This window comes from Panulirus ornatus, chromosome 61 (assembly GCF_036320965.1).
Source record: "Panulirus ornatus isolate Po-2019 chromosome 61, ASM3632096v1, whole genome shotgun sequence".
Taxonomy (NCBI): domain Eukaryota; kingdom Metazoa; phylum Arthropoda; class Malacostraca; order Decapoda; family Palinuridae; genus Panulirus; species Panulirus ornatus.
In genome coordinates, this window is record NC_092284.1 from 7,784,577 (window position 1) to 7,800,422 (window position 15,846).

The 15,846-nt window shown below is 41.8% G+C and overlaps 1 protein-coding gene across 1 annotated transcript in view; it reads right to left on the minus strand.

Annotated features, from left to right (window-relative positions):
• Window positions 1–437: 437 nt before the first annotated feature.
• The window catches only part of LOC139767442 (uncharacterized), a 298,235-nt gene continuing 282,826 nt past the window's right edge, over window positions 438–15,846 (minus strand). The window contains exon 10 of the mRNA XM_071696824.1: window positions 438–2,524. Coding sequence (XP_071552925.1) covers window positions 2,287–2,524 — 238 coding nt within the window. The 3' untranslated portion in view covers window positions 438–2,286. The remainder of the gene's footprint in view (window positions 2,525–15,846) is intronic.

Below are 15,846 nucleotides of genomic sequence, written 5' to 3' on the forward strand. Positions count from 1 at the left end.
GCGCGCGCGAGCGTTGTTTATGTGCGCGCGCCCGCGTCGTGTGTGTTTGCGAAACGTGTGTGCGTGTTTGTGTGCGCGTGCGTGTTTGCGTGTTGTGTGTTTGCGTGTCGTGTGTGTGCGTGCGCGTCGTGTGTGTGTGTGCGCGCACGTGCGTCGCGATTTTGTCTTCAAGTCCGTCGCGTGTGTGTGTTTGTGCACGCGTCGTGTGTGTATGTGTGTGTATGTGTGTGTGTGTGTGTGCATGCGCGCGCACATCGTTTGTGTTTTTGTTTTGTTGCGCGCGTCGTGTGTGTGTATGCGCGCGCGCTCGGGCGTCGTGTGTGTGTGTGTGTGTGTGTGTGAACAGGTAATGAAGCAGTGGCTAATTGGTATTTAGGATTTCGGTACCCTTGGACAAATATTACCCCTCCCAAGGTTGATCTTTGAAAAAATGATAAGTGTAACACATACAGCGTATATTTGTCTAAAGAAACATACACAAGCTCGGCATATTTCTAAATGTCTGATAATACTGCTGAAATGGGACATTTTGTACTTCATAAATCACAATCAACAGCATGTCTTTCAACGTATGTGATTTGTAGATCCTCTTAATTAGCCTTCCTTTGCTCACCCTTTTCATACATCCTTGGTCATCTCCCTCAATCCCACTCTTTTACTCATTCCCTACATAATCTACTTCCTTTGCACCACATACCAGCATCATCCTCAGGCGTTTCATTCATCATCCAGCCTCCTTTATTACCTAATGGACCGCACATTCTTCATGTCCTCCCCATTCCACCTTACGCCCTCCTGTCTAAACCCACTGCTTTAACTCATTGCCTTACTTTTGTTCACATTTACTCTGAATGTTAACAGCATATTGGGGAAACTACTCATCCAGAGAGCCTATCAACTCATCAACTCCTTTCCTTCCCCATGCCATCATCAATACTCAAACTTTTAGAAACTATTACATAAGACTCAAAAGACATGCAAACCAGGACAGCTCTACCCGCTGGATGGCTCCAACTACAACCACTCTGCCAGACAATAGCAATAAACAGCAACAAAGCATTTGACACTGTACCCCAGCATTTCTTCACCAAGCTCCACAAAAATAACGCAAATGGTTACCTACAAAGCTCTACAGTGGTGTTCCCCATGCAATCAATCAACTCTTTTCAGACTCGCTTTGTGATATCCCGTCACCCCCTTGCAAACCGCCGGAGTATGACAGTCCTCTCAGATGGAGACGATCATAAACCTACATCACAGCAACCTAACACCATACAAGTAACACCAAAAATGCAACACTAGTTACACAGCTAGAACACTGGTTCCTTGCAGATATCCTCTTAACTCCTCCCAGACATGAATCTCTCATGCATCCTCCCATAACCCTGAATGATCAAGTGTTCCTAATCAACAAAATATCAATGTGGCATCATATACAATATACAAAACACACACATGACATTTACAACCTGTACGACAAACTTCAACAAAAGGGTCATAAACTAAATTCCATGAGAACAATCACCAACATAAATTTTGGAAAAAGAAAATTAATCACTTACAATCTTCTACATATGTTTTACCTCCTCCACCCTAAACTCCTAAACCATCTCACTTGCCTGTTCATTCATTCTTTCCATTGCAAACAATACAATGGACACCCCCACCTTACACTCCAGCAAATTACGTTCACAAATTCCCCCTTCTCCAATAAAATATTCATGCTGCACTGACTCAAGCTAAACAACTGCCCTGCCAACCTATTCTTACTTAAAGTCGACTTCACACTCGACAGCTTAAATGACTTCCCCAAACAAGTAGGGCTTCCAACTTCTATTGTGTTTTGAATAATATAATCTCTCCACTATTACAAACATAAGTTCAACATATCACAAGATCTCTCAGGCCCAAAATGCAACTTCTACACAAAAGACACTAAACATCGCACTCGGTAATCATTCAGCATTCACTCCACAAAGACAAGCGCATAATATCACTGCACTTTAGGATCTCTAACAGAAAGTGGAATCCAGGGGATGGAAGGTAAGGAAAGATATTTTTTATTACTAACACTCTTCAGCATCCACTTAATATCCGAGTTCAATTCTCATTTTTTTTCTTTTTATGTATTTGTCCCATCTAGTTGTTATATTTTGGATTATCTTCTCTGCCTTTTGGATTTAGCTCTACTTCACTTCTCTGATTGGCTTCTTGACTTCTTGAACAAACTTCTTAATATTGGTTAAATTTCTTGACCAACTGGCTTCTTTATCATTCAGTTCCAATTCACCTCTCCGATCTACCTGTTGACTTATCTGATCTTCTTAATGACTTTTTTGATCTACTAGCTGATCTTTCTGATCTACTTTTTAGCCTTCTTGATCGACTCCTAGACTTTGACTTTGTTCGTGAATATTCTCTGTCACTTCCTGAGCTCTCTGTCTTACTTCTTGATCTTGATCTTCGACGACTCCGTGAAGACTCCCTGCTTCTTCTGGGCTTTGTGCTCCTTTCTAAGTGCTCCCTGAAAGTAAAGCAATAAAAAATATATTCAATAAGTAGGTAACCACAGTAATTCACGTTGAAGTACTACACATTCACTGAAGAATTCCACAAATACCTAATACATTCAATTAAGTTTCCTACATAAAAACTGCCCAGTCATCACACAATATTTTTTCAAATCATTTAGCATTACCAAATTCACTTGCAAAAGCTGAAGGGTACAACAAAACAGCTGATATAGGGATGATACGTAGAGGATGTATAAACGACTTGGTTGATGCAGGGCTTCAAATTTTCATGCAATATACATATAAGTATGCTACATATTCAAGAGAAGCTCAGAACTTATGTAATACCTGGAACATTAGAAAAGGACTCTTGCTTAGTATCTTCATTCTGTCTCTATAAAAAGTAAATTGGACCATTCAGGGGTTAGTGAGAGGTCAAGAGCGAAGGAAGGAGTAGCACTCCTGAAGTAGGAGTTAAGGGAATATGTGATAGAGTGTAAGAAAGTAAACTCTAGAATAATATGGGTAAAACTCAAAGTGGAAGGAGAGCGATGGGTGATCACTGGTGCCTATGCACTTGGGCATGAGAAGAAAAATCATGGGAGGCAAGTGTTTTGAGAGCAGCTGAGTGAGTGTGTTAGCAGCTTTGATTCACGAGATCGGGTTATAGTGATGGGTGATTTGAATGCAAAGGTGAGTAATGTGGCAGTTGAGGGTATAATTGGTGTACATGGGGTGTTCAGTGCTGTAAATGGAAATGGTGAAGACTTGTGGATTTGTGTGCTGAAAAAGGACTGGTGATTGGGAATACCTTGTTTAAAAAGAGATATACATAAGTACACGTATGTAAGTAGGGGAGATGGCCAGAGCGCGATACGGGACCACGTGTAAATTGACAGATGTGTAAAAGGGAGACTTTTGGATGTTCCTGTGCTGAGAGGGCAGCTGGAGGGATGTCTGATTACTATCTTGTGTAGGTGAAGGTGAAGATTTGTAGAGGTTTTCAGAAAAGAAGAGAGAATATTGAGGAGGAGAGTGGTGAGAGTAAGTGAGCTTGGAAAGGAGACAAGTGTGAGGAAATACCAAGAGAGATTGAGTGCAGAATGGCAAAAGGTGAGAGCCAATGACATAAGGGGAGTGGGGGAGGAATGGGATGTATTTAGGGAAGCAGTGATGGCCTGCACAAAAGATGCCTGTGGCATGAGAAAGGTGGGAGGTGGGCAGATTAGAAAGGGTAGTGAATGGTGGGATGAAGTAAGATTGTTAGCGAAAGAGAAGAGAGAGGCATTTGGACGATTTTTGCAGGGAAGTAGTGCAAATAACTGGGAGATATTTAAAATAAAGTGGAAGGAGGTCAAAAGAAAGGTGCAAGAGGTGAAAAAGAGGGCAAATGAGAGTTGGGGTGAGAGAGTATCATTAAATTTTAGGGAGGATAAAAAGATGTTTTGGAAGGAGGGAGTAAAGTGCGTAAGACAAGAGAACAAATGGGAACATACGTGGAGGGGGTTAATGGGAAGATAATTACAAGTAGTGATGGAGTGAGAGGATGGAATGAATATTTTAAAGCTTTGTTGAATGAGTTTGATGATATAGTGGCAGATATAAGGTGTTTTGGTCCGGTGAAGTGCAAAGTGGGAGGGTTAGGGAGAATGATTTGGTGAACACAGTAGAGGTAGTGAAAGCTTTGTGGAAGGTGAAAGCCGGCAAAGCTGCGGGTTTCAATAGTATTGCAGCGGAATTTATTGAAAAAAAAGGGGTGACTGTGTTGTTGATTGGTTGGTAAGGATATTTAATGTATGTATGGATCATGGTGAAGTGCCTGAGGATTGGCGGAATGCATGCTTAGTGCCACTGTACAAAGGCAAAGGGGATAAAGGTGATTGTTCAAATTAGAGAGGCATAATTTAATTGAGTATTCCTGGGAAATTATATGGGAGGGTATTGATTGACAGAAAAAAGGCATGTACAGAGCATCAGATTAGGGAAGAGCAGTGTGGTTTCAGAAGTGGGAGAGGATGTTTGGATAAAGTGTTTTGTTTGAAGAATGTATGTGAGAAATACTTAGAAAAGCAAATGGATTTGTATATAGCATTTATGGACCTGGAGAAACATATGATAAGGTGTATAGAAATGCTTTGTGGAAAGATTTGAGAGTATATGGTATGGGAGGTAAGTTGCAAGAAGCAGTGAAAAGTTTTTACCAAGGATGTAAGGCATGTGTACAAGCAGGAAGAGAGGAGTGTGACTGGTTCCCAGTGAATGTCAGTTTGCAGCAGGAGTGCGTTATGTTTCCATGGTTTAATTTATCTATGGATGGGGTGGTTAGGAAAAGAATGCAAGAGTTTTGGGGAGAGGTGCAAGTATGCAGTCTGTTGTGGATGAGAGGGCTTGGGAAGTGAGTCAGTTGTTCGCTGATGATACAACGCTGGTGGCTGATTTGGGTGAGAAACTGCATTAGTTGGTGATGGAGTTTGGTAAAGTGTGTGAAAGAAGAAAGCTGAGAGTAAATGGGAATAAGAGCAAGGTTATTAGGTTCAGTAGGGTTGAGGGACAAGTTACTTGGGAGGTAAGTTTGAATGGAGAAAAATGGAGGAAGTGAAGTGTTTTAGATATCTGGGAGTGGACTTAGCAGCAAATGGAAACATGGAAGTGGAAGCGAGTCACAGGGTGGGGGAGGATACGAAGGTTCTGGAAGCATTGAAGAATGTGTGGACGGCGAGAATGTTATCTAAGAGAGAAAAAATGGGTATGTTTGAAGGAATGGTAGTTCCAACAATGTTATATGGTTGTGAGGCATGGGCTATAGATAGGGTTGTGGGAAGGAGGATGCATGTGTTGGAAATGAAATGTTTGAGGACAATATGTGGTGTGAGGTAGTTTGATCGAGTAAGTAATGAAAGGGTTAGAGAGATGTTGGTAATAAAAAGAGTGTGGTTGAGAGAGCAGAAGAGGGTGTGTTGAAATGGTTTGGTCACATGGAGAGAATGAGAGGAAAGACTGACAAAGAGGATGTATGTGTCAGAAGTGGAGGGAAGAAGGAGAAGCAGGACACCTAATTGGAGGTGGAAGGATGGAGTGAAAAAGATTTTGAGCGATCGGGGCCTGAACATACAGGAGGAAGAAAGGCGTGCAAGGAATAGAGTGAATTGGAAAGATGTGGTATACCGGGGTCGACGTGCTGTCAATGGATTGAACCAGGGCATGTGAAGCATCTGGGGTAAACCATAGAAAGGTCTGTAGGGCCTGGATGTGGAAAGGCAGCTATAGTTTCAGTGTGAACAAATGTGGCCATTTTTTTTTTTTGTGTGTGTTCCTGGCGCTGCCTCGCTGGATGGGGGGATGCTATTTCGTGTGTGACGGGGTGGCGACGAGAATGGATGAAGGCAGCAAATATGAATATGTACATATGTATATATGAATATGTCTGTATGGAGACGTTGAAATGTATATGCATGTATGTATATGTGCGTATGTGGGCGTTTATGAATATACATGTACAAGTGGGTGGGTTGGACCATTCCTCATCTGTTTCCTTGCGCTACCTCACTGACGCAGGAGACGGCGGTTAAGTATAATAAATAAAAAATATACCTTTCACCCTCATGCATTTTCAGTCCCCAGCTACTAAAAATCTTTTTCAATCCATCCTTCCATCTCCAGATTGGTCTAACCCTTGTCCTTCTTCCTTCCACTTCCGACACATATATCGTGTGTTAACCTATCTTCATTCATTTCTTCCATACGTCCAACCATTTCAGCACATCCTCTTCACTTCTCTCAACCACATTCTTATCACCATTTCAGCACATCCTCTTCACTTCTCTCAACCACATTCTTATCACCATTTCAGCACATCCTCTTCACTTCTCTCAACCACATTCTTATCATTACCACACCACTCTCTTACCCTTTTATCAATTACATGATCAAACATCTCACATCACATATTGCTCTCAAACATTTAAAACCCACATTTCCCTCCTTGTCTGCACATCCTCATCTATAGTCCATAACTCGAATCCATATAACATTATTTGCACTCCTATACCTTCAAACGTACCATTCCTTTTGCCCTTCTAGACAATGACCTCTCTTTTTGCACAGAACACAGTGCTCCCTGAACTTTTGCTCCCTTACCAATCCCAGAGCACACTTCAGCTTCCATTGTTCCATTCATTGCCATATCCAGTCCCATTTATCTAAAAATACATCAGTTCCTCCAATTTTTCTCCAAACTCACATCTGACTCTCAACCCTGCTAAACTTAATAACCTTAACCTTAACTACATTTACTCTCAACTTCCTTCTTCCACACATTCTTCCAAACTCGGTAACCAATTTCTACAGTTTCTTTCTCAAATCTACCACCAAACAACAACTGATTTACTTCCCAAACCCACTCATCACCTATAAAAAGCATAACTGCCCAGTCCTCCAAGAATCTCACATTTCCTTCCTGACCATACCAGCCATGGGGATATCACAAACCCCAGCTGCAGACCAACTTTCACTTCAAACCCACTCTCACTCCTCTCTTCCCATATGCATGCATGCCTTACACACTAGGTGAAAACATCTCACTACTTATACGCACACACACTGTTTCCTGTTACCAAGGTAGAATCAAGAAAACTCTGCTCTCTCTCTCTCACACACACACACACATGTTGGGGTGAAGAGAGTGGCGAGAGTAAGTGAGCTTCGAAAGGAGACTTGTATGAGGAAGTACCAAGAGAGACTGAGTGCAGAATGAAAAAAGGAGAGCAAATAACGTACAGGGAGTGGGGGAGGAATGGGATGTATTTAGAGAAGCAGTGGTGGTTTGTGCAAAAGATGCCTGTGGCATGAGAAAGGTGGGAGGAGGGTAGATTAGAAAAGGTAGTGAGTGGTCGGATGAAATAAGATTGTTAGAGAAAGAGAGGAGAGAGCCGTCTGGAGAAATTTTGCAAGGAAATAGTGCAAATGACTGGGAGATGTATAAAAGAAAGAGGCAGGAGGTCAAGAGAAAGGTGCAAGAGGTGAAAAATGAGAGTTGGGGTGAGAGGGTACCATTACATTTTAGGGAGAATAAAAAGATGTTTGGAAGGAAGTAAATAAAGTGCATAAGATACGAGAACAAATGGGAGCATTGGTGAAGAGGGGTACTATGGCAAGTAGTGGTGATGTGAGAAGGAGATGGAGTGAGTATTTTGAAGTTTTGTTGAATGTGTTTGATGACAGAGTGGCAGATATAGGGTGTTTTGGTCAAGGTGGTGTGCGAAGTGAAAGGGTCAGGGAGAATAGTTTGGTAAACAGAGAAGAGGTAGTGAAAGCTTTGCGGAAAATGAAAACCGGCAAGGCAACGGGTCTGGTTGGTATTACAGTGGAATGAATTAAAAAAGGGGTGAGCGTGTTGTTGACTGGCTGGTGAAGATATTCAGTGTATGTATGGCTCATGGTGAAGTGCCTGAGGATTGGCAGAATGCATGCATAGTGCCATTGTACAAAGGCAAAGGGGATAAAGGTGAGTGTTCAAATTACAGAAGTATAAGTTTGTTGAGTATTCCAGGGAAATTATATGGGAGGGTATTGATCGAGAGGGTGAAGGCATGTACAGAGCATCAGATTGGGGAAGAGCAGTGTGGTTTCAGAAGTGGTAGAGGATGTGTAGATCATTTGTTTCCTTTTAAGAATGTATGTGAGAAATACTTAGAAAAACAAATGGATTTGTATGTACTGTAGCATTTATGGATTAGGAGTTGATTGAGATGCTTTGTGGAAAGTATTAAGAGTATATGGTGTGGGAGGTAAGTTGCTAGAAGCAGTGAAAAGTTTTTATCCAGGATGTAAGGCATGTGGAGTAGGGAGAGAGGAAAGTGAATGGTTCCAAGTGAATGTCCAAGTGAATGTCGGTTTGCGGCAGGGGTGTGTGATGTCTCCATGGTTGTTTAATTTGTTTATGGATGGGGTTGTTAGGGAGGTGAATGCAAGAGTTTTAGAGAGAGGGGCAAGTATGCAGTCTGTTGTGGATGAGAGGGCTTGGGAAGTTAGTCAGTTGTTGTTTGCTGATGATATAGCACTGGTGGCTGATTCAGGTGAGAAACTGCTGAAGCTGGTGACTGAGTTTGGTAAAGTGTGTGAAAGAAGGAAGCGAAGAGTAAATGTGAATAAGAGCAAGGTTATGAGGTTCAGTAGGGTTGAGGAACAAGTTAACTGGGAGGTAAGTTTGAATGGAGTAAAACTGGAGGAAGTGAAGTGTTTTAGATATCTGGGAGTGGAAGCAGAAGTGAGTCACAGGGTTGGGGAGGGAGCAAAGGTTCTGGGAGCATTGTAGAATGTGTGGAAGACAAGTACGTTATCTCGGATAGCAAAAGTGGTTCCAACAACGTTAAATGGTTGAGAGGAATGGGCTATAGACAGGGTTGTGCGGAGGATGATGGAAATTAAATTTTTGACGACAATATGTAGTGTGATGTGGTTTGACCTAGAAAGTAATGAAAGGGTAAGAGAGATATGTGGTAATGAAAAGAGTGTGGTTGAAAAAGCAGACAAAGGTGCGTTGAAATGGTTTAGTCACATGAAAGAAATGAGATGAAAGACTGACAAAGAGGATATATGTGTCAAGGGCAGAGGGAATGAGAAGTGGGAGACCAAACTGGAGGTGGAAGGATGGAGTGAAAAAGATTTTGAGGGATCGCGGCCTTAATGTACAAATGGGTGAAAGGCGTGCAAGGAATAGAGTGAATTGGAATGATGTGGTATACCGCATCCGTAAACAAATTAAACAACCATGGAGACATTACGCACCCCTGCCACGAACCAACATTCACTGGGAACCAATCACTTTCTCTCTTCCTACTCATACACATGCTTTACAATCTCAATAAAAACTTTTCACTGCTTTAGCAACTTACCTCCCACTCCATATACTCTTAATACCTTCCACAGAGCATCTCTATCAACTCTATCATATGCCTTCTCCAGATCCATAAAAGCTACATACAAATCTATTTGCTTTTTCTAAGTATTTCTCACAAACATCCTTCAAGGAAAACACCTGATCCACACATCCTCTACCACTTCTGAAACTATACTACTCTTCCCCAATCTGATGCTCTGTACATGCGTTCACCCTCTCAATCAATATCCTCCCATATAATTTCCCATGAATACTCAACAAGCTTATACCACTGTAATTTGCCTTTGTACAATGGCACTATACATGCATTCCGCAAATCCTCAGGCACTTCACCATGAACCATAAATACACTGAATATCCTCACCAACCAGCCAACAACACAGTCACCCCCTTTTCTAGTAAATTCCACAGCAATACCATCCAAACCTACCACCTTGACGGCTTTCATCTTCCGCAAAGCTTTCACTACCTCTTCTCTGTTTACCAAACCATTCTCCATGACCCTCTCACTTCACACCCCATCCCGACCAAAACACCCGACATCAGATGTTTGCTTTGAAGACTGTAAGTGAGAAATTCTCAGAAAAACAGATGAATTTCTATGTAGCATTATGGATCTGGAGAAGGCATATGACAGAGTTGATAGAGATGCTTTATGGAAGGTATTAAGATTATATGGTGTGGAAGGTAAGTTGCTAGAAGCACAGAAAAGTTTTTATCAAGGATGTAAGGCATGTGTACGAGAAGAAAGAGAGAAAATTGATTGGTTCCCATTGAATTTCAGTTTACAGCAGGGGTGCATGATGTCTCCATAGTTGTTTAATTTGTTTATGGATGGGGTTGTTAGGGAGGTGAATGCATGTGTTTTGGAGAGAGGGGCAACTATGCAGTGTGCTGTCGATAAGAGGGCTTGGGAAGTGAGTCAGTTATTGTTTGCTGATGATACAGTGCTGTTGGCTGATTCGGGTGAGAAACTACAGAAGCTGATGACTAAGTTTGGTAAAGAGTGTGAAAGAAGAAAGCTGAGAGTAAATGTGAAAAAGAGCAAAGTTATTAGGTACAGTAGGGTTAAAGGACAAGTCAATTGGGAGGCAAGTATGAATGGAGAAAAACTGGAGGAAGTGAAGTGTTTTAGACATCTAGGAGTGGATTTGGCAGCAGATGAAACCATGGAAGCAGAAAAGAGTCACAGGGTGGGGGAGGGGGCGAAGGTTCTGGGAGTGTTGAAGAATGTGTGGGTGAGAACGTTACCTCAGAGAGCAAAAATGGGTATGTTTGAAGGAATAGTGGTTCCAACAATGTTATTTGGTTCGAGGCATAGGCTATAGATAGGGTTGTGTGGGAGAGGGTGCATGTGTTGGAAATGAGATGTTTGAACACAATATGTGGTGTGAGGTGCTTTAATCGAGTAAGTAATGAAAGGGTAAGAGAGATGTGTGGTAATAAAAAGAGGGTGGTTGAGACAGCAGAAGAGAGTGTATTAAAACGGTTTGGTCACAGAGAGAGAACAAGTAAGGAAAGATTGACCGAGAGGATATATGTGTCAGAGGTGGAGGGAACAAGTAGAAGTGGGAGACCATATTGGAGGTGGAAGGATGGAATGAAAAAGATTTTGAGGGATCGGGTCCTGAACATGCAAGAGGGTTAGAGGCGTGCAAGGAATAGAGTGAATTGGAACGATGTGGTACACCGGGGTCACTGCGCTGTCAATGGATTGAACCAGGGCATGTGAAGCGTCTGGGGTAAAACATGGAATTTTTGTGGGGCCAAGATGTGGAAAGGGAGATAAGGTTTCGGTGCATTACATATGACAGCTTGAGACAGTGTGAATGAGTGTGGCCTTTGTTGTCTCTTCCCAGCACTATCTCGCGTGCATAGTGGGAGAGGGTGCCATTTCATGTGTGGCAGGGTAGCGACGGAAATGGATGAAGGCAGCAAGTATGAATATGTACAGGTGTATATGTGTATATGTCTCTGTATGTATATGTATGTATATGTTGAAATGTATAGGTATTTATATGTGAGTGTGTGAGTATTTAGGAATATACATATGTATGTGGGTGGGTTGGGCCATTCATCTGTTTCCTTGCGCTACCTCACTAACACGGAAGACAGCGAAAAAGTAAAATATACATATATATCTTTCTTTCTTTCACACTATTCACCATTTGCCGCATTAGCAAGGTAGCACTAAGAATAGAGGACTGGGCTTTTGAGGGAATATCCTTACCTGGCCCCCTTCTCTGTTCCTTCTTTTGGAAAAATAAAAAAAAAAAAAAAGATATGGGGAGGATTTTCATCCCCCCACTCCCTCCCCTTTTAGTTGCCTTCTATGACATGCAAGGAATACATGGGAAGCATTCTTTCTTCCCTATTCCCAAGGATTATATATATATATATATATATATATATATATATATATATATATATATATATATATATATATATATATATATATATTATTTATAAAAAAAATAAAAAAAAAATAAAAAAAAAATTCATAATGATTTATTTTGCTTTGTCGCTGTTGTCCTGCATTAGCGAGGTAGCGCAAGAAAACAGACGAAAGAATGGCCCAACCCGCCCACATACACGTCTATATACATACACGTCCACACACGAAAATATACATACCTATAAATCTCAATGTACACATATATATACACACACAGACATATACATATATACACATGTACATAATTCATACTGTCTGCCTTTATTTGTTCCCATCGCCACCTCGCCACACATGGAATAACAACCCCCTCCCCCCTCATGTGTGCGAGGTAGCGCTAGGAAAAGACAACAAAGGCCCCATTCGTTCACATTCAGTCTCTAGCTGTCATGTAATAATGCACCGAAACCACAGCTCCCATTCCACATCCAGGCCCCACACAACTTTCCATGGTTTACCCCAGACGCTTCACATGCCCTGGTTCAATCCATTGACAGCACGTCGACCCTGCTATACCACATCGTTCCAATTCACTCTATTCCTTGCACGTCTTTCACCCTCCTGCATGTTCAGGCCCCAATCACTCAAAACCTTTTTCACTCCATCTTTCCACCTCCAATTTGGTCTCCCGCTTCTCCTCGTTCCCTCCACCTCTGACACATATATACTCTTGGTCAATCTTTCCCCACTCATTCTCTCCATGTAACCAAACCATTTCAAAACACCCTCTTCTGCTCTCTCAACCACACTCTTTTTATTTCCACACATCTCTCTTACCCTTACATTACTTACTCGATCAAACCACCTCACACCACATATTGTCCTCAAACATCTCATTTCAAGCACATCCACCCTCCTGCGCACAACTCTATCCATAGCCCACGCCTCGCAACCATACAACATTGTTGGAACCACTATTCCATCAAACATACCCATTTTTGCTTTCCAAGATAATGTTCTCGACTTCCAAACATTCTTCAAGGCTCCCAGAATTTTCGCCCCCTCCCCCACCCTATGATTCACTTCCGCTTCCATGGTTCCATCCGCTGCCAGATACACTCCCAGATATCTAAAACACTTCACTTCCTCCAGCTTTTTTCCATTCAAACTTACCTCCCAACTGACTTGACCCTCAACCCTACTGTACCTAATAACCTTGCTCTTATTCACATTCACTCTTAACTTTCTTCTTTCACACACTTTACCAAACTCAGTCACCAGCTTCTGCAGTTTCTCACATGAATCAGCCACCAGCGCTGTATCATCAGCGAACAACAACTGACTCACTTCCCAAGCTCTCTCATCCACAACAGACTGCATACTTGCCCCTCTTTCCAAAACTCTTGCATTCACCTCCCTAACAACCCCATCCATAAACAAATTAAACAACCATGGAGACATCACACACCCCTGCCGCAAACCTACATTCAGTGAGAACCAATCACTTTCCTCTTTTCCTACACGTACACATGCCTTACATCCTCGATAAAAACTTTTCACTGCTTCTAACAACTTGCCTCCCACACCATATATTCTTAATACCTTCCACAGAGCATCTCTATCAACTCTATCATATGCCTTCTCCAGATCCATAAATGCTACATACAAATCCCTTTGTTTTTCTAAGTATTTCTCGCATACATTCTTCAAAGCAAACACATGATCCACGCATCCTCTACCACTTCTGAAACCACACTGCTCTTCCCCAATCTGATGCTCTGTACATGCCTTCACCCTCTCAATCAATACCCATATATATATGCCCACCAGCCAGGCTCGGGGCATCACCATCATTTTGATGAATGCTGGCCTGAACCCTTGCTTGCTTAATTCAAAATGAAGTGCATTAAGAAGATGCAGCAAATGATGGAGAAGGATTATACTTGAGCATACAGAAGCAATTAAAAGTTGTCACCAACAACAAAACTATTAAAGAAATGTGGAACAAAAATAAGGGGATCAAAAAACAGCTGCAAGTTAATTCATCTGAAATAAACAACACCTCTAAAAAATGGATAGGAAATGCTTCAAGATGGAACAGCTACAGCCAGTTTGAAAGAAGGACGAGTTGCCTGAAATGGGCAGTTGATGAAAAGTGGCGTTGATGCTTCATCCTTGGGCTTTATGCAGTGATGCTACTCCGTTTTTGAATCAAGAACCATTGCAACACAAACCTCGCCAGGTGGTAGAGTGTCCCGCAGTGTATCGAGACAGACTTCCCCAGAACTTTTTTAAAGGGGAAGTAAATGTTTATAGTTGTGTTACTGGAGTGATAGTTTTCATACATGGTGCTTTGACAAGAAAATAGTAAAACTGGAAAAATGTAGCTCAGACATTGAAGCTTATTGATACAGTGGTTAAATTAATGAGAACTACTATTGACGTTTTGTGTAAATAAATTATACATTTCCTTTTTCCATAGCCAGAGGTTGAACCAGTATGTGACATTCATTGTTTCATTTCATTTCAAGCTAGAAGTTTCAGTTTTCTAAATTGTTTCTTACATTTTTCATATGTATATATATGTATGTGTGTGTGTGTGTATATGTGCGTATGTATGTGTATGTGTGTGTATGTGTATATATATATATATATATTATCCCTGGGGATAGGGGTGAAAGAATACTTCCCACGCATTCCTCGCGTGTCGTAGAAAGCGACTACAGGGGACGGGAGCAGGGGGCCAGAAATCCTCCCCTCCTTGTATTTTTTAACTTTCTAAAATGGGAAACAGAAGAAGGAGTCACGCGGGGAGTGCTCATCCTCCTCGAAGGCTCAGATCGGGGTGCCTAAATGTGTGTGGATGTAACCAAGATGTGAAAAAAGGAGAGATAGGTAGTATGTTTGAGGAAAGGAACCTGGATGTTTTGGCTCTGAGTGAAACGAAGCTCAAGGGTAAAGGGGAAGAGTGGTTTGGGAATGTCTTGGGAGTAAAGTCAGGGGTTAGTGAGAGGACAAGAGCAAGGGAAGGAGTAGCAGTACTCCTGAAACAGGAGTTATGGGAGTATGTGATAGAATGTAAGAAAGTAAATTCTCGATTAATATGGGTAAAACTGAAAGTTGATGGAGTGAGATGGGTGATTATTGGTGCATATGCACCTGGGCATGAGAAGAAAGATCATGAGAGGCAAGTGTTTTGGGAGCAGCTGAATGAGTGTGTTAGTGGTTTTGATGCACGAGACCGGGTTATAGTGATGGGTGATTTGAATGCAAAGGTGAGTAATGTGGCAGTTGAGGGAATAATTGGTATACATGGGGTGTTCAGTGTTGTAAATGGAAATGGTGAAGAGCTTGTAGATTTATGTGCTGAAAAAGGACTGATGATTGGAAATACCTGGTTTAAAAAGCGAGATATACATAAGTATACTTATGTAAGTAGGAGAGATGGCCAGAGAGCGTTATTGGATTACGTGTTAATTGACAGGCGCGCGAAAGAGAGACTTTTGGATGTTAATGTGCTGAGAGGTGCAACTGGAGGGATGTCTGATCATTATCTTGTGGAGGCTAAGGTGATGATTTGTATGGGTTTTCAGAAAAGAAGAGTGAATGTTGGGGTGAAGAGGGTGGTGAGAGTAAGTGAGCTTGGGAAGGAGACTTGTGTGAGGAAGTACAAGGAGAGACTGAGTACAGAATGGAAAAAGGTGATAACAATGGAAGTAAGGGGAGTGGGGGACGTATGCGTGTGTGGACGTATGTATATACATGTGTGTGGGGGTGGGTTGGGCCATTTCTTTCATCTGTTTCCTTGCGCTACCTCGCAAACGCGGGAGACAGCGACAAAAAAAAAAAAAATATATATATATATATATATATGTATATATATATATATATACATATATCCCTGGGGATAGGGGAGAAAGAATACTTCCCACGTATTCCATGTGTCTCGTAGAAGGTGACTAAAAGGGGAGGGAGCGGGTGGCTGGAAATCCTCCCCTCTCGTTTTTTTTTAATTTTCCAAAAGAAGGAACAGAGAAGGGGGC